General features: G+C 37.2%; 1 protein-coding gene and 1 long non-coding RNA gene across 3 annotated transcripts; one reads left to right on the top strand and one right to left on the bottom strand.

Moving 5' to 3' along the window:
* Positions 1-3,199: 3,199 nt before the first annotated feature.
* On the bottom strand, positions 3,200-16,739 carry LOC111339564 (uncharacterized). 2 transcript variants are annotated; one of them, XM_088734812.1, is made up of 10 exons: positions 16,319-16,739; positions 15,068-15,610; positions 14,126-14,326; positions 8,186-8,254; positions 7,147-7,528; positions 6,376-6,903; positions 6,037-6,122; positions 5,410-5,465; positions 4,758-4,876; positions 3,200-3,972 (listed from the first exon to the last, which is right to left on the bottom strand). In XM_088734812.1, the coding sequence occupies exons 1-10, from the start codon at positions 16,575-16,577 to the stop codon at positions 3,891-3,893; spliced, it is 2,325 nt and encodes a 774-aa protein (XP_088590938.1). In that variant the 5' UTR covers positions 16,578-16,739; the 3' UTR covers positions 3,200-3,890. The 2 variants fall into 2 exon arrangements, with proteins under 2 accessions (XP_088590938.1, XP_022801977.2); XM_022946242.2 differs by lacking the exon at positions 8,186-8,254 and having other exon boundaries at positions 16,319-16,736.
* Positions 13,695-15,903, top strand: LOC148721975 (uncharacterized). The gene is made up of 2 exons (XR_015992144.1): positions 13,695-13,898; positions 14,150-15,903. It is a non-coding gene; the product is annotated as an uncharacterized LOC148721975 (long non-coding RNA).
* Positions 16,740-21,312: the final 4,573 nt, after the last annotated feature.

The raw sequence follows: 21,312 nt of genomic DNA, 5'->3' as shown, positions 1-21,312 counted from the left end.
GTTTATGCCTGTGATTATCTGGCTGCCCCTACTCCAACAGACAAGCGTTTTTCCTTCTCATCATTATTGAAGAGAGAAATGATAAAATTTGTAATTTGGCTTCTACTTTATTGCCACAAGTAGCGTCACGTACTCTGCAAAGGAACAACAACAAAAAACATTTAAAAGGAAAACCTAGCTATAGCACGCGCAGTCAATCAGATGATATCCACGCAAAAGTCTCTGGAGGAAATGTTTGCCTTTGATAATCGAACGTATAGAACTTATAACGCTGCTTCACCCGCGAGTAAGTTTCAGGCCTTGAGCAAGGCGAACTGGTGAGAGGTCTGCAGGTGATCTAGTAGTCTTGCACACATGACGTCGGGCTCGCATTGCTCCAAGTCCTAAACTTCTAGCAAGCAAAGAAGAGGGTGTTAATAAGCCCAGGTAAACTTTTTCAAAGACGACAAAATTGCACAAGCCTAAGTGCTCATTACATCAAATTGCACGAGAAATCATGTTATTACTTTTTACATGAAAAAAGCCCCGCAGGAAGTAGAGACAAACGAAATTTTGACAGCAAGCGCGCTATTTGTAATTTGCATTCGCGTTACAACTTTACACTCGTTTTCATCCAATCAGACGCGCGTAATTTTACTATGTACTTTATTACATGGAAAACGCACTCGTTTTAATCCAATCAGACGCATGTGATTTTTTTTATGCATATGCATATCATTAAAGTTCTAACGGAATCGCTAACAATGAGGACCTGCTCAAAGGCTAAACAAAACCTTTCAATTACCTTCAAACAGGAAAAGGAAGTGGGAAAGTGGTACTTGTATCGGTTCTTCATTAAGATGTTTACATTTTGGGCGGAGAAAAGGGACATTCAGAAGTGCGTTTGCGTTTGCAAGTGCGCGCTATTGTTTACTTTAACTATAATAACGGTACTAGTTTTGAATATTGCGATTCGATTTTAACTTACAATGTATTTGCATCACTGACGTGTAAAAACAAAGTTCAGTACATTGAGCTGATGATGGCATAAGTCATGCCGAAATAACTCTTTAAAAATTTCCTACTGAAAGTGAAATTTATTTTTATTATATTCTTATCACGAAGCTACGGAAGTATAGTAAAATAACATTTTTAAAGCAGAGTTATGTTTATTTCTACTTTTCTCGATTATCGAGGTATATGGTTAAACGAGTTGGTTGAAATTTTTTTCTTCATTTGTGATATGATGAGATCTTTCTAGTTGTAATGGGTAGCTCTAATTTAATGTTTCAGTTTTTTGTTATATTCGTCCCATACCATCCGTCAAGTTCTTCTTTGACAGTTGACATCTTTTCCTTTGTTGGAACTGACGCTTCAAGGTTTTGTTCAGGTGCTCAGCGAATTTTAAATAAAAAATCAGCTGCCTTCTAAATTTCGTTGGCTGATTTTTATTGTATTCGCAAAGAAAATTTACTTCGATCGTACGCAAGCATGTTTTGAAATTTACTTTGTTGCGGACTAGGAACGAACATTTCAGTGCTACAACAGTCATCGTAACACGAAGCAAACCATCACAATGATGCCACGAACCATCTCAATCCCTGTCATGATATGTATACTGGTTTTGATTGGTAGCTTCCTTTGTATGCTGGGATATTTTCATTTATGGCTTGCCTGCAACAAGAGACATTGCAAGAAATATTTGGCAAAGAACGGAAGAAAGAAAGCCCAGCAAGAAAGACTTGATCATGGGCTGTCTCGACCGCCGACTTACGCCACTACCGACGGAAGAATTTTTGAAATGCCTTGCGAGGTTGAAAAAGATGGCCGTTTTAATGATTTGAGTGGCCTCTGACTTGCTTGAAAACCTTACTTTGACTGACTTACTTATATCTCCAACTTCAACACTGTTTTTTATCTTTGAAAAAAAAAAAAGATTCTCCGTGAATGCCGACACTACAAGAAATACTGGATCACTTAACTGAATGCGCTCTTTCCCTTTGAATTATTTGAATCAAGATTGTAAAATTTTCGATATTTTGCCCTGTGCAGAGCAGAAACTGTATCTATAATATTCGGACATTTTCTGTCGAATTCGGCGAATAGTGATAGCAGGCTGGAAGTAGAAAGCGATTAACTACGCGTAAATCAACTTACGATTCAGTGATACAGCACTGATTACTTTACATGAAGCGTGCCATTTTGCTCGATAAATTGTAGATCATAAGGAAATCTCAATAAAAAGAAAAGAAGTAGTCAGAGTAACTTTGATCTGAGCTAAAGTGAGAGCAGCGGAAGCCGTGGGAAATATTTCCATGTTTTCGTTATGCGCGTGCTAAACCGTAACATTTTCAGTACGCCCTCAGTCGGAAAACGAAAACGGCGTACGTTTTTCCTTTACTACGTGGTCCAGAAAAGTAGGGTTCCTTTAATGTTTCGTTGATTACTTGCTGCGTCAGTAGTGAAAAGTTTGATATTCTATCGATACAAAAAGAAAGAAATAATCTTTAACAATGAATGAGTCGATCCTAAAAAGAAATAAGGTAATGTTCATGATCAATAATTGGGGGATTTTAAGTTCCAAGCCCCATACCCGAAAAAGGAAATCAAATTGTAATCAAGTACAAACCAAGACGGCATGACAAAATAAATGTAGTTAAAAATTTGTCGCGGATTCGAGTTACCAACCAATGCCTAGTCTTATGATGAAAAAATATCCAGGCCCGCCGAAAATCAGGAAACACGAGAGACAACCATTTGGAATACTTGTAACAGGCTTGTTTTATAAAGGTATTATATCAAATCACCAGGAGTAACAATGATTGTGACTCTATATTTTGTACGGTAATTTTTTCTTTCAGTTTCTTTCTTTTTTTCTTTCTTGTTGATGTGGACATGGTCTCGGCACTTGACAAGAAAGTGACATTTCTCACGAGAAACCACATCGTTTAAATGCTTATTGACGACTTAATTAAAAGCATTTCTATCCTTTGTTTTCGCAAAAGCTAACGGAAATTTCTTGCTGAGGTTGATCAAATCATCGGTAACACATTTATGTGGAAATTTTCAATTCACGTTTTAAATACCGATCTGGATATACGCCAAACCCCTAGTTTTATCAGACACTTTTTTAACGAGCAAGGCATATTCCCCTCTACTATCTATGAGCAAGGCAAGTAACTAAAAATATGCACGTAAACATTAAAGGTCCAAAGCAGTGTTTAGTTTCCTCGACACAGGAAGCAAATTTAATCGACAAGCCGAAAAAAAAAAAGATAGATAAATAGATAAATCTTTTAAGCAGTCAGTCAAACTGAGCCGATCAAAGACGGCTATTTGTTTTCCTTCCTTAAACGATCGTTCGATCAAAAACTCATTTATTACCTCCAAAGTCAAGTTCCTATGAGATGATGATTTTTTAAGAGCACAAAATCAGTTCGAAAGGGTTTTCTGATTCTGAATGAAAATTGCAAGGAGACTACAGTCCGTACGTCATGACCTCGAGCCAAATATTTTCCCGTCCGGCCATCCCACTCAGTCAATAAGTACATATTATTTTATTACTTTTTATTTTATGTATCCCCTCCTGCTAACGTAAAATTCAAGTTTAATACGCATGATACAGATAAATATGCATTTTAGAGAAATCAACTGTTAAATAATTGAATTTTTGAAACAATACATCACCCATCATCCACCACTCATTTACTTACAAAACTTTTTTCAGGCAATCATAAACAACTTACAAATTACTGTCTAAAAAACCGTACATTCGCAATCGAAAAATTGTCCCAACAGGGGGATGCATGGGAACAAGTTGGTTGCGTGACATCTTCAGTACACAGCGTGACTCAAAAACCACAGATGTTTCCATATCTTGAACTGTCTTTGTTTTTTTTTTTCTCAAGCAATTAAAACATACAAGAGGCTGATATCAATCTGGCTGCAGTGTGGTTCTCAGTTATGCTGCAAGACAGCATTTGCGACACAGATCTAGAGGTCAGCAAGAAAAAACAGTTGAGAATTAAGTTAAGAAATAATATTAAATTGTGATGTTTGTATTAATATGTACCAGGTAAGCTGGAGCTTTTGTGTTTCAACTAAACAACAGCCTCGTGTGTTTCAACTAAACAACAGCCTCGGTATAAATATACACGTAAAAAACAACAGATCATAGAATTCTGTTGTATCAACAGACCAGAACTACTTCAAATTAGTGGTGTTTCTAGTACTGCATCTGTTTCTTTCAGGGAAAAAAAACTTTCATTTTCAACATTTCTTACTCTGAGAGATTTTTCACCTCTACATCTCTTAATTTCCTGTGGGAATTCGCATTTCCTTTTCTCATAATTTTTAAGAAATCAGAAAAGCTATGTGAAGGTAGATAGTTTCCTATCCCCAGCACATAATCATTGTTTTGGTGAATAGGTGGTGATAGTGATTTGTATGGAAACAAGCATAGGGATCTACATAAATCATTGGCGTACCAAGCCAATTAGCAAGGTACATGTGAACCATGATAAGAAGGGATGTGCACTGTTAAGATCATATACATGAAAATGTATAATGAAACTGGATGCATGATCTCAAGGTTAAATTGTATTAGCCCTCAAAAGTTTAATTAGTTTTTCCCTGCCTGCTATGTGTTTCATACTAAAATGAAGCCCTCTAGCAAATGTCTACATAGGGCTTTGGCTCTCCTCCTGCATGAAATTGAGTTAATGTCGATCTCCAAGTATGGTCCTTATGTACTTGGACAATATCCAGATAACTCTCGCCTTCTAGAGCACAGTTGAACAACCAGAGTGACTGACTTCAATCTATTCTTTGTGAATCTTCTTTTCCTATTGTCCAGTTGATAACAGCCACAAAAAGACTCATCCTCTCCTATCCACTCCTGCAAGTATATCATTCAACAAAGAAGGCATAGTTTTCTTAGAGGGTATGGAATAACTCTTTCCAATTGGCAAATTAATCAGTGAATAAAAACAAGTTATGGGGAGGAAGACTTGCTCAATAAAAATCTAATGAAGGCCATCCTCTTTTTTTTTCTCCTTTTAGAGTTGTCCGACTGATGAAGCCAAGTGTTTGGAATTTAAAAAAAAAAAGTAATGATGGATGTACTCAAACTATTTTTCACTTTACGTAATTCTTTTAATCTGAAAGATAAGCATAGTAATGGTACAGAGAAAAACTGCAGGAACGAAATCAGGAATATTTTTTAGCAGAATATTGTGCATTTTGTTAATCCAAATGTGTAAATATTTACTTATTTAAATGATGCTGGGGTACCAGGCCTCCTATTCAGAGACTTGTTTTGATTTTTCTTTTTTTCAATCCAACCAACCTACCCAATATCAGGAAACACATTCAATGCTAAACCAACAAAAGGGGATGGCCTGAGGATGATACATGAAAATGTTTATTTACCATGTTGTTGAAGTGACCTGAAATTCCATACATGTCCTCTGGGAAAGGGTTAAATTCTGGAAACAAATCACACGGAAATAAATTACTTAAGACTGTGTGGTATCACACAGTATTTTGAAGAACATTTAATATACCCCTCAGTTAAACAAACTGTCATGAGACCATTGAGTTAAATGAGAAGATATTTACTTAAGGATATGATAAATAATAACAACTGATAATATTAACATCATTGTGAGGATAAAAAAATTATCCTTCACAAACAAATGAAATTGTTACAAGCCAGGATAATGATTAAAATCTCAATTTATCACTAAATTAATTATTAATTATCAAATATTAATTATGGATTAAAATCTCAATTCATTTTTTTACCCTCTGCCAGGCCATACTCTCTCATCAAAGTTTTCTTTTCTTGCCATCACTTTCTGGTTGACAGTGTGGTGATGATGTAATAGGACATAGTTACTCTTTGGTTACTCCATAGAGTGAAAGGGATAATTAAAGACTTTTCACAGTGACATGATTACTATTAGATGACTATGTTTAGCTGTAACACTATTGATCTTTATCCATTCAGTTCTTTTGATTCTGTATTTGAAAAGACTGTAGTGGGTTAAAAATTACCAGATGAGCGACCCAGGATGTGTGATGATGGAGAATGAGATTCATTTTCAGCCAGTTCTTCTGGGATTGATTCATGGCTTGGGTCTCTAAAATTAAAGAAAAAAATGTGAGCTGTTATTAAAACTGAGAAAAACACCATGTCTCTTGCCCAAAACACATCTTTAGAACTTTTTTTAAGATTTCTACTGCAGCAATGTGTAACTTTACTTAAGATTTTAAGATGTCCTTTGTATTGTTAAACCTTGTATTGGTGAAAAGGTGACATTATAATTGTGAATATAATTGATATCATGAAATTAAAAGCAGTATACCTTTAACTTAACAAATTTTTTTTTTTACCCGCAAGAACTTGCTCTGCTTTCGGTGGGAAAGGTCACCATCACCTCTGATTCATCTCTTATTCCAAGGTCATAAAGCTCTTTCAGACCACTGCCTTCTTGAATCTCTCTGTCACCAACCTTGAGCAAGGTACCAGAGGTTGGTATATTGAGACATCTCTTGAGTTCATCTACAGTTGCAAAACAGGAGATTCTAACTCTCTTTGCTTCCTTACTGGGAAGGTGCACAGTGATGTTTATGAAATTACAAGCTACTATGGCCTTTAAAACTGGCTTTCTTGATTGTAGGAATACTTTGGTTAGGAGGCCTCTCCTTTCCTCAATATGTTCCCCATCAAGTAGAAGGGAAAGGTTTCCTCTAGTAATGTCGACATTCATCTTTGTGGCAACTGTTTCTCTCACTGACTCGATGGAATCATAGCGAGGATCAACCCAGAGAGTAAAGGGATCCATGTGACAGGACTTTATCAGTATTGGCTCCTCACTGGTTAGGACTTCGATAATGTCACCATTCTTTAAAAAGTAAGATCTACAAAGAACAAGAAGGAACTTAATATTTCCAGGGAGTAGACCACAGTGTTGAAATGAAAATAAATTTATCCATTGGATGTTGCCTCTTGGAATCAATTGTGATTGTGTATGAATGCAGGCCTGATTACTCTTCTAAAGAGGCTATATTTCAGGGCCAATTCCTATCATCATTACAATTACTATGATCATAACTGTTATTGTTTTCTTTCTATTTAAAAGTTTAATTGTTGATAGCAATTACCTTATGAACTGCAGTTCATCAAGAACTTCTCCATCTTTAATCAAACAAGTAATACACCCAAGTTGGTCCCACAGTGTTTGGTTAATCTCATCTCTGAGGTCACTGACAGTTGCCAACTTGAAATCAGTCAACAGTACTTCATGTCTTTTCTCTGTTCCTAAATGCCTAACAAACAGCAGCATTGCCTCAGGCTTAAATTCCAATTCTAATTTTCCATTTGGCTCTGAAAGCACCCCATGCTCAGTTTCAGATGGCTCACTAATAAATGTTAGCTTGCCATTCTCCCAAGCAGAACCCTCGATGATCAGAGGATATGACTGCCGAGCATCCACAGTCCAAAACCCAAGAAACCTGCCACTGAATGTGACGTCCACTTCCACAGCTTCAAAAAAAAAAAAAAAACAGTAGAAAGAATTAAATTATAAATACAAATCATGATCACAAAAATATCAGTAATTTAAAATTCAACCAGAAATATGTTGATTAAATTACTTCTTTTTCTCTTGTTGCATACAGTTGAAGCTCTCTTAACGGACACTCGTGAGGAGACAGCTCTACTTATGGCCGCCTTGTTTGAAACCCTGTTTTAACTTCCATACAAACTCTGTATTTTTACATTCTCGTAAGCAGACATTCCCGTAAGCGGCCGCAGACACTTTCAGGGATTATGACTTAGACTTTTTCTTTGTTTTAAGCTCTCGTAAGCAGACACCCGAAAGAAAATCAACAACCTCTGTTCAGTATCTTGTTTTTATCAATCAACCATTTTACATTGCCGTTCGTCACAATGATTTTACAGTAATTACAGTACGGTATTTCTGTCAATGTTTAATTTGAATATATCAACAAAGTTGAAATGGTAAATTGGCCACCATTACGATTATAAAAGCTGACGTTTTGATCGTTAGCCCTTCGTCGGAGCAAATAGAGGAATTGTGGGTTGTGTGTGCTTTTAAAGGCAGAAAATGGAGCTACGTTGTTAGTGGGAACATGGCAACGAGAAAAACAAATTAATGGAATGAAAAGCGTTCCTTGATACCTGTGAGATTTAGACTGCTGGTGTGAAAGATGAGCTTTTGTTCAAGAGTTTTACGGCTTTCCGTGCTACCTAAGTGTAAGGAAAGACCGCAGATTGCCATATGTTGCTTAGAATGATTAGGTAAATTAAAATGTCTAGTGACTGGTTTCGATGTGTCCTTGTCATTCCTCTCCACGTCACGAAGGTGTTCTCGGAATCGGTCACCTAGTCTTCTGCCTGTTTCGCCGATGTAAATCTTTTTGCAATAAGTGCAAGTTATGCAATAGATTACATTGGTGGAGGTGCATGTGAAGTGCACGTGAATATTTCAATGTTTGTTTTGTCATCATCCATGTCCGGTTACATTTTGAAGCATATGCGCTTGTGACTGGAATACTGTTCAATTATTTGTCATTATCATAGGATTGTATAGGGCACAATAAAACAAAAGTGTCATTTGATACTGCAGTATTTTTTTGTATACCAATATTTATTGTTAGCTGGGCAAGCCCTTGTAAGCGGCCATCTATCCCCAACACCTCTAGTGGCCACTTATGAGAACTATTCTCGTAAGCGGCCAGCTCCAGTTACAGACATTTTTATCCCGTCCCGAGGGGTGTCCACTTACAAGAGTTTCGACTGTATTTTCATATTTTTTGTGAGCTGTTTTAGTTGATAAATCATTTTTGTCATGTATTGAGGTTATAATTCTAGTTAGTATAATTTCAGAGCTGAGCAAAGAGTTTCTAGCAATCTGAATGGTCGAGCAGTTCCTTATATGATGCTATATAAACCGCTCCACGCAGGTTATATAAAATGTTAAAATAAAATGGTAATAAATGTTACTAAAATGTTATGATTTCAGAAAATTCTCTGTTGTTCAGCTCTGAAATTATACTAAAACAATTATTTGCCTCAGGTTCAGTGAATATTGTCGAATAATCCCCTCGACTTAGTCTTGGGGATTATTCGACGATACTCACCGAATCTGAGGCGAATAATTGTTAATTATAAAAAAGATTGAACATCTCCACCTTACAATTAATTTAATAAGGTAAGCCCGTTGCTAGATGAAAATTTTTTTACTCAACAACAACAACAGAAAGATTCAAGAAAGATCACAAAGATTTGGAACACTATTCTGTTGGAAATAAGACAATCAAGTACACTTTGTTATTTAAGAAAAAACTCAAGACCTTCCTTTTTTACTAAATAGACCGGTTCACGCTCTTGAGTGCATGCTGGGTAATTAGGGCAAGCAAATTTTCGATTTTAATGCGTCAAAAAATAAGATATATAATGGTTAACTACCGATGTTGTGTTGGAGGTTGTAACAACGACTCAAGATATCCAAAAAAGATAGTGAAACGGTCACATGTCGAAAATCTTCGCTGGCATTTTATTCCGAAGGATCCAAAGAAAAGAGCCCAATGGATTGCCAGCATATCCAAAGGACTTGTTGGATTCGAACCCGGCAACTACAAGACTGTTTGTTCGAATCACTTTCAATATGGAAAGCCAACGTACTCCTCACCAACTCCAACTTTGTATATGGTGCCAAGTGACTCTAACAAACCTTCACCCAAGAAAAGAAAGCTTGTGGCAAGACACGAAGTTGTCTCTACTGCTGAGGCATCCAATAACTCAAGCTTCAAAGAAGAAGGAACTCAATGCTTGATAATAAATCCGCTAACATACGGAAGTATGAAGTTTGCTGATTTAACAACAGAGCAAGATGTCCAGCGTTTCACTGGATTCCCTAACGTAGAAACATTTCAATTGATGTTTAATACACTCTTTGAAAAAGCCATGTGTATGCACTACTGGAAAGGAGACAAAGAAAGTGCTTTGAAGGACACCACCAAGCCCAGGTCAAATAATGTACAGAGAGCTCTAACCTTGGAGCAAGAGTTTTTGCTAACCATGATGCGAATCAAGCTAGGACTCTTTGTATTTGATCTGGCTTTAAGGTTCAAAGTTTCCGAGGCGACTGTCAGCTCTGTCTTTACCACTTGGGTTAAGCTGATGTCTAAAGAATTAAAGTGGATGATTTCCTGGCCAGATAGGTATTTAATTCAAAGAAATATGCCTGATATGTTTCGACGATATTACAGAAAGTGTAGAGTCATCATTGACTGCACAGAACTATTCTCTGAAACCCCATCAAGCTTAGAGAATGCGGCAATGTGTTGGTCAAATTACAAACAACACTACACGTTAAAGTTTTTGATAGGGATAACACCAAATGGCCACATATCATTTGTCTCTGAGACCTTCAGTGGGAGGTCATCTGATGTTTTTATTGTAGAAAACAGTGGTTTCTTAAACTATCTTCAGCCACATGACCAAGTTATGGCAGACAGGGGATTCAAGATTCATGACCTGTTAGCATACTACCAATGTTCTCTAACAATTCCACCCTCCAAGCATTCCAATCTCCAGATGTCAGGTGCTGATGTTAGGAACACATCACTTATTGCTAATGTACGGATTTATGTCGAGCAGGCTATCAAGCGAATTAAAGACTTTGCTATGTTAAAGCAAGAAATTCCCATTAGCATTCTTTCCCATTTGGATGACATAATCATCATTTGTGCAGCAATATGTAATATGAAAAAGCCTTTGAGTACATAGATTTCATTTCATCAATTATGTTTGCATTTTGTACCAGTCCAAAATGTTCCCATTCAATTTTCTCACAGGTTATAAGCTATGGTAGTCAAGTTTATTTACACATCTTCTAGAATACAATTCCTTTATGGAATTACACAAACATGTTTGTATATAGCTACAACAATGTTCAAACAATAACTTTGAAACTTTAGTAATACTAAATACTATAATGTTTTGGTTTCATCCGCACTATTTTGTACTATTTAGTAGTTTGTTGAGGTCATATTGCTTCCACTCTATAATTTTAATCATTATCTATTGCTTGTTCATTGCAAAATCTGCAAATGAATGTTGATTCTTGTTCAAAATTTGAGCAGGCCCAGTGAAACCATAGCATACAACATTCACACTGAACACTGTTTTCATCATCACATTCAATTTCATCTGGCTCAAGACAGGGTTTTTCACAGACAGCACAATAATAAATAGGCCTAGTACCTAGCAACACCCTAGCAACATAAGTCTTGAAAAAAATTGTTAGATTTGGTATGATATCTTGCCACAGTTTTAAATCAAACTCAATAATTTCAATATGAGCACCACTAAGTGGAGTCCAAACAACAAAAAAGGTTTTAGGACATCCTGTTAGGGCCATTTGTCCTTGTATCTGGTAATAATAACTGTGGGTTCTCTTGAGCATGATATTCCCATTCACTAATTCTAGATAAGTTGTATTGTTCCAATGCTCATCAAATTTCATGTCTGCAAGTGAGTATGGACATTTATACTCAATACAAGAATGACCACAGCAATCGCAGTGAAAAATACCATCTGGGGTAGCTCCCACAAAAGGGTAAGTTTTAGATATAAACAAGCCACAAGTCTGAAGCTTTGCATTTTTGTGTTTTTTGGATTCTTGTGCAAAGAATGATGCAGCAGCATCTCTCTCATGTTCTCTTCCCCATTTAATGGCAGGTATCATTGACAGATCGGTACAATCTAAAATTCGCTCAAGAAGAGGTGTTACTTTGCAATTTGGCTTTCTTTTTCTAAGAATTGTTTTTGTCTTTGTGTATACTTCATGAAAATGAGATGCAGTTATTCTACCTTTTCTTTGCTCTTTCCATATACTGGAGTTAGCCTGATCCCTTGTGGCCTTTTCTAATTCTTTAATGCTACTGTCATTGAAAGATAATTGTTCCAGAAATTGTCTCACTAATTCATCAGCATCTACACCATTGTTTTTAGAGGATATATCATCAGCTATAATTTGTAGTGATGGGGGAACATCATCAGAAGTTGGTGGTGCATATGAAATATGGATGACAGCATCAGGATTTATGTTTCGAAGAGAAGCTAGAAACTTTTGCTTGCTTTCTTCGGTAACAACCCTCAAGGATTCTGGCCGAGGATCAAAGTTCTGTTTTTCCTTGCTATTAATAGCATAACTTGGGTTTTCTTTGACTACCTTGTGGCTTTGGAACACCATGTCCTTTAATTTCATGGGTTGGATGTCTTTCTTGCTAGTATTATTCCACACACATGCCTTATCTGTGCAGGAAGGATCTGTGAAACCTTTCTGGTTGGCAAACTCAACTTTATATAAAAGGGCTATGACATGATTACAGCACTGACTGTATCCAGCTGTACAGCTACAATATGCCCCAAGAATTTCACCGGGAGATTTACAAATTATCCACACTTTATGAGGTTCTTCGCGAATTCTTTGAGATGGAGTGACAGATGCAAACAACAGAACTTTGTCTTGTCCATGAATTGTTTTTGAGTATACAGTGTGCACAAAACCACTTTTAAAGTATGAATACGCTTTTCTGATTTTATATTGACCAATATAGTCAGTGTCGAAAGCTTTTTTTCCAAGTATAAACGAGAATATTTGACCAATGTTTGTATGCGGCCACTTTGTTACACAGTCCTCCCAATCGACCATGGATAACGGATCCTTTATACCGCATGTGCGTAGTAGTTCTACATGTTCATTTTGTAGTGACTTGGCTTGGCTTTCGGCCGAATCTCGAATAGGCGTTTTATGTTCAAAAGCTACCAAAGCACGAGCAGCAAGATCCGAGTGTGTCCCTCCAGAGGGCAAACCTCGCTGTTTAAGATAAAACTGCAATTCCCCACATGAAAGTTCCAAAAAATCTTCGAGGTGCGTGGCCATGATCGTGTTGTTGGGATATTGAACTGTCAACGACTTTTGAGCGAGATGGCAATAACATAAAGAGCTCAAAATGTAGCTGTGACTTCTATATTGAACTATAAGTATTCAGATCGAGCAAAAGAGTGTTGTTCGTATCCGCCATTTTGGATTTGCTTGCCCTAATTACCCAGCATGCACTCAAGAGCGTGAACCGGTCTATTCATCAGCATATTTTTAATTTTTAGCCTATTGTTTCTAGGTATGTTAAGTTGCTATTTTTTTTTCTTATAAGTTTTTTAGAGTAAATTTTATGGTTTTAGGACTAATTTTGTAAATGTGTGCATTATATATTAAATGAACTAAATATTACTATTATTATTATTATTGTTATTATTATTATTACTTCTTCAATGGTACAAACTAATCAGGGCCTCTGATAGGGTGCGGAAAAAAATGGAAAATTACGCGGAGATTTTCGGCAATATTATGCTGACGAAAGTGACGATTACGAGGAAAAGACGCCAGATTATGCGGAAATTTCTAAAACTTACTAAAGTTGCTCCCTTGGCTTTTTCCAACGTATAAAATACACGCTAACGTCTTACCGAGAATTTTAGACCTTTACAACATGTTTGACCTTTTGCTGCCATTCGTGGACAGGTATGTCTTCGTTCAACCATAGTTCATCGATTAACTATGGTTCAACGCAGTTTTTCTTATTTTTCGTCGTTGAGTCTGTCCGAAACTTATTAACCAGCCAATAAATCGGACGAGGAAAACTGGACACCGGAAGTCTCAAAAACAAAAGTTGAACGCAGGCCCATTGATCACCAGACTGATGCATGGAACGCCTGGCGGTTTAAAATTGTTTACGAACGAAAGACGTGTTTTCGTCGCTGTTTTGGGTGAATAACTTCTTCAAAATGATCAATCTTTTCGCTATTTTTGCTTCTGAGGATGGTAAGCAGTTGCTTTCTCGCTTATATGTAGAAATTTTCTAGTTTTATGCGGAAAAATGCTCCAAGGATGCGGAAGTGGGCGAATTATGCGGATCCACACCACCACATCCAGTCAGATGCCCTGAAACTTGTACCCATTATTGTAAGGTGTAACTGACACAGTGGAATGATATGGCATTCAAAACAATGAACACTAATTATTAACTGCCTATTTGTACAGTAACTCACCATAATCATTGTTATTTTGTACAGCAATTTGAAAGGCAGTTCCATTTTCCATCTCAACAAGGCCCATTTCAGATGTAATTTCACAGAGACTTCCATCACTGACCAAGACTGAATAGCCTGCCTTACTGTAACAATTTGAAAGTAAAGACAGGTTTTCTGTTGGATGCAAGGGTGAATCCTTGCCCCCATCGGGCACAATTTCTGCAAATGGATAATTTAAATAATGATAAGAAATATTGGTATTGAACTATTCAGGGTTGTGGTGCAATGTGGACTCATGCAGTTCACTCAAACGGGGTGACAGTTTGAATTACAGACCATTTCCTCTTGAAAATTTTCCTTTCAGTTCATGGTAGGCCATCTCGCAATATTGAAATTTTAAGTTGGTTTACCTCTTTTTCAAGATTCAACATAGCTGTTCTTTTCTAATAGATATTTCTTGAAACATATCATTTTTGCCGCATATAAATTCATTTAATAGAAAAATCCGAGCCCCAGATGGGACAGATGGGGCTCGGATTTTTCTATTACATTAAAAATTGTTTCATCTATAAATTCATTATCCTCAGTAATACATTGTGAACAAATTGTTTTTAAAGCTGACTGAGGCAATGAGCAGTTTTTTTAAGTCCTCAAGTCAGAGTACCATGTATTTATATTGCTTTCCTTATCATGGTCCACCTCAGTTCAAATTGAGCTCTAGTTTCCTTATATTGAGAGAAAAAGATGAGCACTGACTTAAAGTACTCAAAGTCAAATCTATAGACATTCTTTACCTTGGTAACATATCATGCAGTCCAGTGAACTGTTGACCAGTCTTGAGAAAATTTTTTGTTTATGTATCATGCACTCAGTTGTAATCTAGTTGTACATTCTGACTACATGCTATTAGCAAAAAATAATTATGCAACATATACTAAAGGAAAGTAATTAGTCACATACCCCCTTTGCATAAAGTTTTGTTAGCTACCATCTCTTGGGAATCTTGCAAATTGGTTTTGATTTGTTTGGTACTATGAGTGACTACATCTTCATCTGATGTTTCTTGAAATCCGAAGAAACGAGTGGGACAGGTTGGTATCCTTGTGATCACTTCTGCCGCTGTGTTATAAAGAGCAGTCTCCTTAGTCTTAACGTTCTCAAAGCCACTGTTTTCCAAGGTCCCATTCTCATTAACATGTTCCTTCAGCTTATTACCAGATTCATTTCTATTGATTTTCGACTTAACTTGTTCGGCTGCTAATGTCAGCTTTAATTGCTTACCATGGTCAGTTCTTGGCAAGGGTGAAGTGGGTTTCGCCTTGGTCCCAACAACGCGTTGGGGATCCTTGTGTGCAAAGGCTAAATTGCCCTTCTCCATAATTTGACAGAGCACGGCTCCCTCCGATGATACCTGTTTGTTTGTTGGTTGAATGTTTTCCTCAGTCTTCTCTATTTGAAACTCGCCTTTCTCACAGGAGTTTATTGCTTTTGAACCCTCTTGCTCTAAGGAAAAATTGGAGTTTGCGACGGTAAGTCAATACAGTCGAACCTCGACAATCCGGACTCGTTAGTACTAAACGACATAGTCCGGACAATCGAGGGTCCGGATAATCGAGAATATGAATGTTAATGTGGAACAAAAGCTGAACTAATCAAGAAAGCGACATTTAATCGTGAAACAAAACATTTACAAATCGTTTTGAAAAAAATTGGCCTACATCTTCACTGTCCGTTGTGAGTACCCCTATACACTTGTGTATTAACAATTAAGAGTAATAAAAAATGTTTTTACTTTGGCCTAAAATGTCGAAGTAAGTCATTTTGTTTTAAAGAAGAACATCGCCTTTACTTCACTCTTCAACGCTGCAGTTTTAAAAAGAATATGGCTACGAATATTTAACATTAACAATTATTCATCAGAAAATTGGGACCAGAGAAAAAGTCCGGATAGTTGAGGAATCCGGGTAATCGAGGTGCACGGAACCCTTTAATTTTGTCTGAGGCACAACTACATGTATTAATCGGATCTATAATGGTTTAAAACACAGGATAGACAGCATTCCAAATAATTTTCCGGGCTGGGCTAACGATGATCGAATAATAGGATTCTTGACGAAAGAAACATCAAGCAAATACTGACAGCGTAATCTCCATCCTAAAACCTATAAAGGTTTCGCTTTTCTTAGTAGTGAAGTGCCTCAGTTTACATACCTTCTTCAAAATTAGTAATATCACTGGGTGAAACTGTTTCAAGCGCCGTTTCCATCGACCCAAATTTGGCTGGAGAGACGATACGTTCTCTTTCCATTTCTCCTAAGTATTCCAGAGTTTGAACCACGCCGTTCTCTGCGCATTTCGTGGATGCCGCATCAGCCATACATTCTTTCAACGACAACTTCAGTTTTTGGGTTTCGTAGGAACCAAGTTCATTGTTAACAGAAAAATGAGTATCGCTTTCGAGCTGATCCATACTCTGTTTTTAGGATACTTCAGAACAATCGTGAAATATGAGCTTTTTGCCTTGATCGACTTCCACAGACAAACTGAATTCCTTGATTGAGACCTGATCGCTTTTAACAGTTACTAGAGTTGTCACTGGGTATATTTAGAAAATATTTTGAGGCTCGAAAGTAGGGTACTCCCCTTGTTCGCTTCCGCAGGAAGTTATTGAGGAAGCAGGTGTACAAATCGTACCCAGGCTTTTACCAGTTCTGAAAAACGGAAGTAAAGGTTTGAATAAGAAAGTGAAACTTCGTCACCTGCGAAAGCTATTTCTTGAACCATTGTCTCATTGAATTAAGACAAAATTATGCCAGTTTAGATCTTGTAACTAAAAACAGCCATGATAACAGTAATTAAAAATACTGCTTAAGAGGCCGTGACTGTAAATATCGAGAATTGCTGGCCAGGCTAAAAAAATCGAAAATTCTGATAATTTGCCTGGAAAACCCCTTTAGAGAGATATATTAAAAAAAAATATTTCAAAGTTTGAAAAATAAAATGTGTTCGAGGAAATGGGGAAAAACGAAAATTCAGGTTTTTACCTAATTAATTATGCAAAAAATACAGTAAAATTGAGCAACTTTAGCGTGCTAGTACTAAAGGAGGATGTTTCGTAAGAAATCGGGGGTGTTTTTACTTCAAAGTATAATTAATGTGACTTTTATATGTGGCATTTTAAGGAGCTTTGGTTTAATTTTAAAATTCACATGATTTTTTAACTAAGTGCTGTCAAATGCTTGTTGCAAAAAGCGAAAAATCGACCAGCTTCAAACCTTCAAAACGTGTCTTGGTATGTGTGGCATCATGTCAAACTACATGCTGGCACAAAGTTTGGTCCTTATACTAAAATAATATGTAATAAAAAATCTGGGTAATTCAGAAACGTGCCGGCAAAACATAAAGCTTTGCGATACACTGTGGCCAGAGGTCACGAATTTGCATGATGCAAATCAGTTGTAGGAATCGTACCGCCTAATGGTTCTGGTGTAGGAAGGGCTCTTTTGATGGCTTCAACATAAGATGTACAAGAATAATGACCAGTATTTAATAGCGTTTAATTCTTTTTCAAGCCAATGAGGTTTTTGTTTTTTATCTCGATACTGTCTTGAGGAAAAGCATAATGTTTCAATTGCGTGACAATTGTCACGTTGGATCAAAGGTGAAGTTGCCGAGTAAAGTGGACACGATCCTTTATTTCGTCAAAACTCCATTCTAAAGCATCCAGTCCTATATATCTCGTGTTAAATTATTTGTATAAACTCTTTAATGAGTCTTTATCGAACAACATCTCGCCGGCCTGATCCTGTTTGACTTCAGGCTGACTGCCAAGTGCGGTTCGAAGTGGACTTTTTCATTTCCGGTTTGCGCCTTTAATACGGGGACCGCGGAGCTATGGGGTTGAGTGGGCTGTAGCCCCACCAAGAAGAATTTATCATTATCATTATTATTTATTTTAATCTTTGTAATTAAAAAAAAGTTGAAAAAGTTTTCCTAGGACTGAAGCGCATTTCCGGTGATTTCAGAAGCTCTAGATTTCAAAAATTGCGGGGGGAAGCATATCCCAGTACACCCTATTTAGCAGTCTTTCTGAACCAAGAAAGGCGTACTAAGAAACAGACAAAAGGAGGCTCTCCTTGGGGGGGAGGCCCCAAGACCCTTATTGATAAGTTGGTGTCAATGAGCTCACACTACGCGGGAACTAAGACAGCTCCTCCGATCTAAAATATGCTCCATGGCCCCCATTTTATATCAACGTTCATATAAAACTCAATTTTTTTGATGCAGCCTTTTGCCATTTGCCTTTTGAACTGCACTGCATGAGCAGCATCTAACAAGGTCTTCGAGCAGAGCGATGTATGATGTCTTTTTTTTCTGATCAACCCCAGTTTACATTTTAATTTAACTGCTCAAAAATAGACTCTTTAGCATTTGACAAATTAAACTCTTCTTCCATAGCAACCAGATCTTCCTCAGTTACAGCTTATGCGCAGAGGGCTGTCTGCTGTTTCACTTTTGGTGCCATTCTGGAAAAAATGAAGCTACTTGTTGAGTCGCCAAAAACTCGGAGACACTGAACAAGCGCTTCCCTTTCGATCCCTTTGCTCTTCTCATTTCTGTTGCAACCATTTCCGCGTCGACCTTTTTGCCACATTCTTGTTTGATGGTAAATCTAGCAGTCAGATATTCTCGTTGCTTTTCGTTAAACCGGTAAGCTTTCTTGACTTGTTTGAAAGCGAAGCCTTCAGTGCTACGAGGACAGGTTTCGGGAGGTAGGGGAATAGTTGGCACGGAACTTGAACCTTCCTCGAGCCTTGCGGCATATTTAACCTTTGCTTTATCAAGAAATGTCTCCCTTTCAACCGTCTTTGTGCATGTTCCGAACGCGAGATGCTTTTCCAGAGAAGAATGCCTTTGGAAACTACGCGTGCGGCCCTCTTTTGGACATGGAAACACTTGAACATCGCCTTTCGCTTCACGGCCAGTAGGCTTCACTTAGTAGGCACTTTAAGTTTCCTCCTTGGGGCGATCTCTTTAAATTCGCCGATCTCTTTAAATTTGGCGTTCTGTGGAAAATAATAACATGAAAGATGATTAACGACAAAATCAAACACACCTAAAAATTGTCCTGAGCGAGATTTGGTGCGTTTCCCACAGCGAAAATAGCGTTAGGTGCAGCTTGTGCACTGCTACCTAAATGAAGTAAAAGTTTCTTTTTCCAGTATAGCGTTCGAAATAAAAAAAAACTTGAAATAAATTTTTATAACAAAAACTGGCGCCAGGTTTGATGTTTTCAAGTGATCTTGATTTCAAGCTTTCCCTCGTTGAACCTTTCAGTCCCAAAACTAAAGAGAGATCATGCTACATTATAGCTAGAAACTGGAAAGAGAATATAACGTAAAGTTTACCATTTGTTCCTTCCAAAGAGATGCATTTGCCGGGGCCTTTATCAAATGTCTGCCACACCCTCATTCCACCAGGATAAAATCTGAAGTTGTTCAGTAAACTGATGTCATTAATCTTCTTTTGCTTGGGGGAACAGTTTCGCGTTCCCCGAGACTGTCTAACACTAGTCACTACACGAATCCCAGAACTTGCACCACAAGCGCCCCCCCCCCCCCCCCCAAGAAGAGAAGCAAAGCTACAGAAAGACATCGTTTTCTTTTTATGCTCTTTGAAAAACCTCGCACGTGTTTACCTTTAAGAAAAAGACCGTGATTAGATCATAGAGAACTATCGTCCAGACTGCAACACGGTATAATTGTTACCGTGACATAAGTCCGTTTTATCAATTTTTGTGACAGAAATGTGGCCCTTTTTCCGAAAAAGATAAGAGTAAATAGCATAAAAATAGTTGGGCTGTTATCTTAGGTGAAAAACTACTTAGCAAAAGCTTGCGGTGTTGCGTGACTTTGTTTACTCGCACAACATTTTTCAAGACATGCAAGATATTTCAAAAGAAATACTATCGCAGTTGCAGAAAACGTAGCTATTCAACTAAGAATAATGTCGATAATAAACACCTAGTCAACAAAAATGGTGAAATATACAGCGGCCCTTATCTATAGTTAGGTGTAGGTAGTGCTGTTGAAATAGCGAGTCAACAATAACAAAGTCTTATGCAATTCAAATTAACAAAAAATTTCGTATCTACACATCAATTTACAGCCCTCTTCAGCAATGTCTATGGATTTTTTATTGTATAATTTCGTATCATTTCCATATCAAATAATTGTTTTAACCATCTTTGACTATCATGTTTACTTCGCTCTCAAGTACGATTTCTAGAACTGATTTGTATCATGCAAATTCATGACCTTGGCCACATTGCGTCGTAAACTCTTGTATTTTTCCGGCACTTTTCTGAATTACCCAAATTTTTTATTTCATATTATTTTAGTATAAGGACCAAACTTTGTGTCAGCATGCATTTTGGCATGATTTCTCACATACCAATACGCGTTTTGAAGGCTTGAAGTTGCTCGAATTTTCGCTTTTTGCAACAAGTGTTTGAGAGTACTTTGTTAAAAAAATCTTGTAATTTTTAAAATTAAACCAAAGCTCCTAAAAGTGCCATAAATAAAAATCAAATGAATTATATTTTCAAGTAAAAACATCCCCGATTTCTTACGAAACATCCTCCTTCAGTACTAGCACACTAAAGTTGCTCAATTTTACTGTATTTTTTGCATAATTAATTACGTAAAAACCCGAATTTTCGCTTTTCCCCATTTTCTCGGAAACATTTGATTTTTCAGACTTTGAGATATTTTTTTCTAATATATGTCCCTAAAAGGGTTTTCCAGGAAAATTATCAGAATTTTCGATTTTTCAGCTTGGCCAGCGATTCTCGATATTTACAGTCATGGGCTCTTAATATTAATACTTCGGAAATTTCCCCATCTATTGTTTTTATCAGTTACACAGTAGGATCTGTGTTTGAGGTGGCATTTGTTTTCCACCTCCAAGGACGTACCCCGGATACCGAGATGAGTGTTTATACCTCGTTTGGGGAATTTTAGCACAGTTTATAGGCATAACTTAATCATAACCTTTCAAGCTTTATTCTGGAGATTTAGGAACGTTTCTTAACTTGATGACCTGCACCCAGTTGACTTGTTAGCTCAATTGGTAGAGAGCTGCACTGGTATCGCAGAGGTCAGTGGTTCGAATCCCGTACAGGCCTGATTTTCACTATTACCGCT

This window comes from Stylophora pistillata, chromosome 10 (genome assembly GCF_964205215.1).
Source record: "Stylophora pistillata chromosome 10, jaStyPist1.2, whole genome shotgun sequence".
Lineage (NCBI taxonomy): Eukaryota > Metazoa > Cnidaria > Anthozoa > Scleractinia > Pocilloporidae > Stylophora > Stylophora pistillata.
This window is presented reverse-complemented; position numbering and strand designations above follow the sequence as displayed.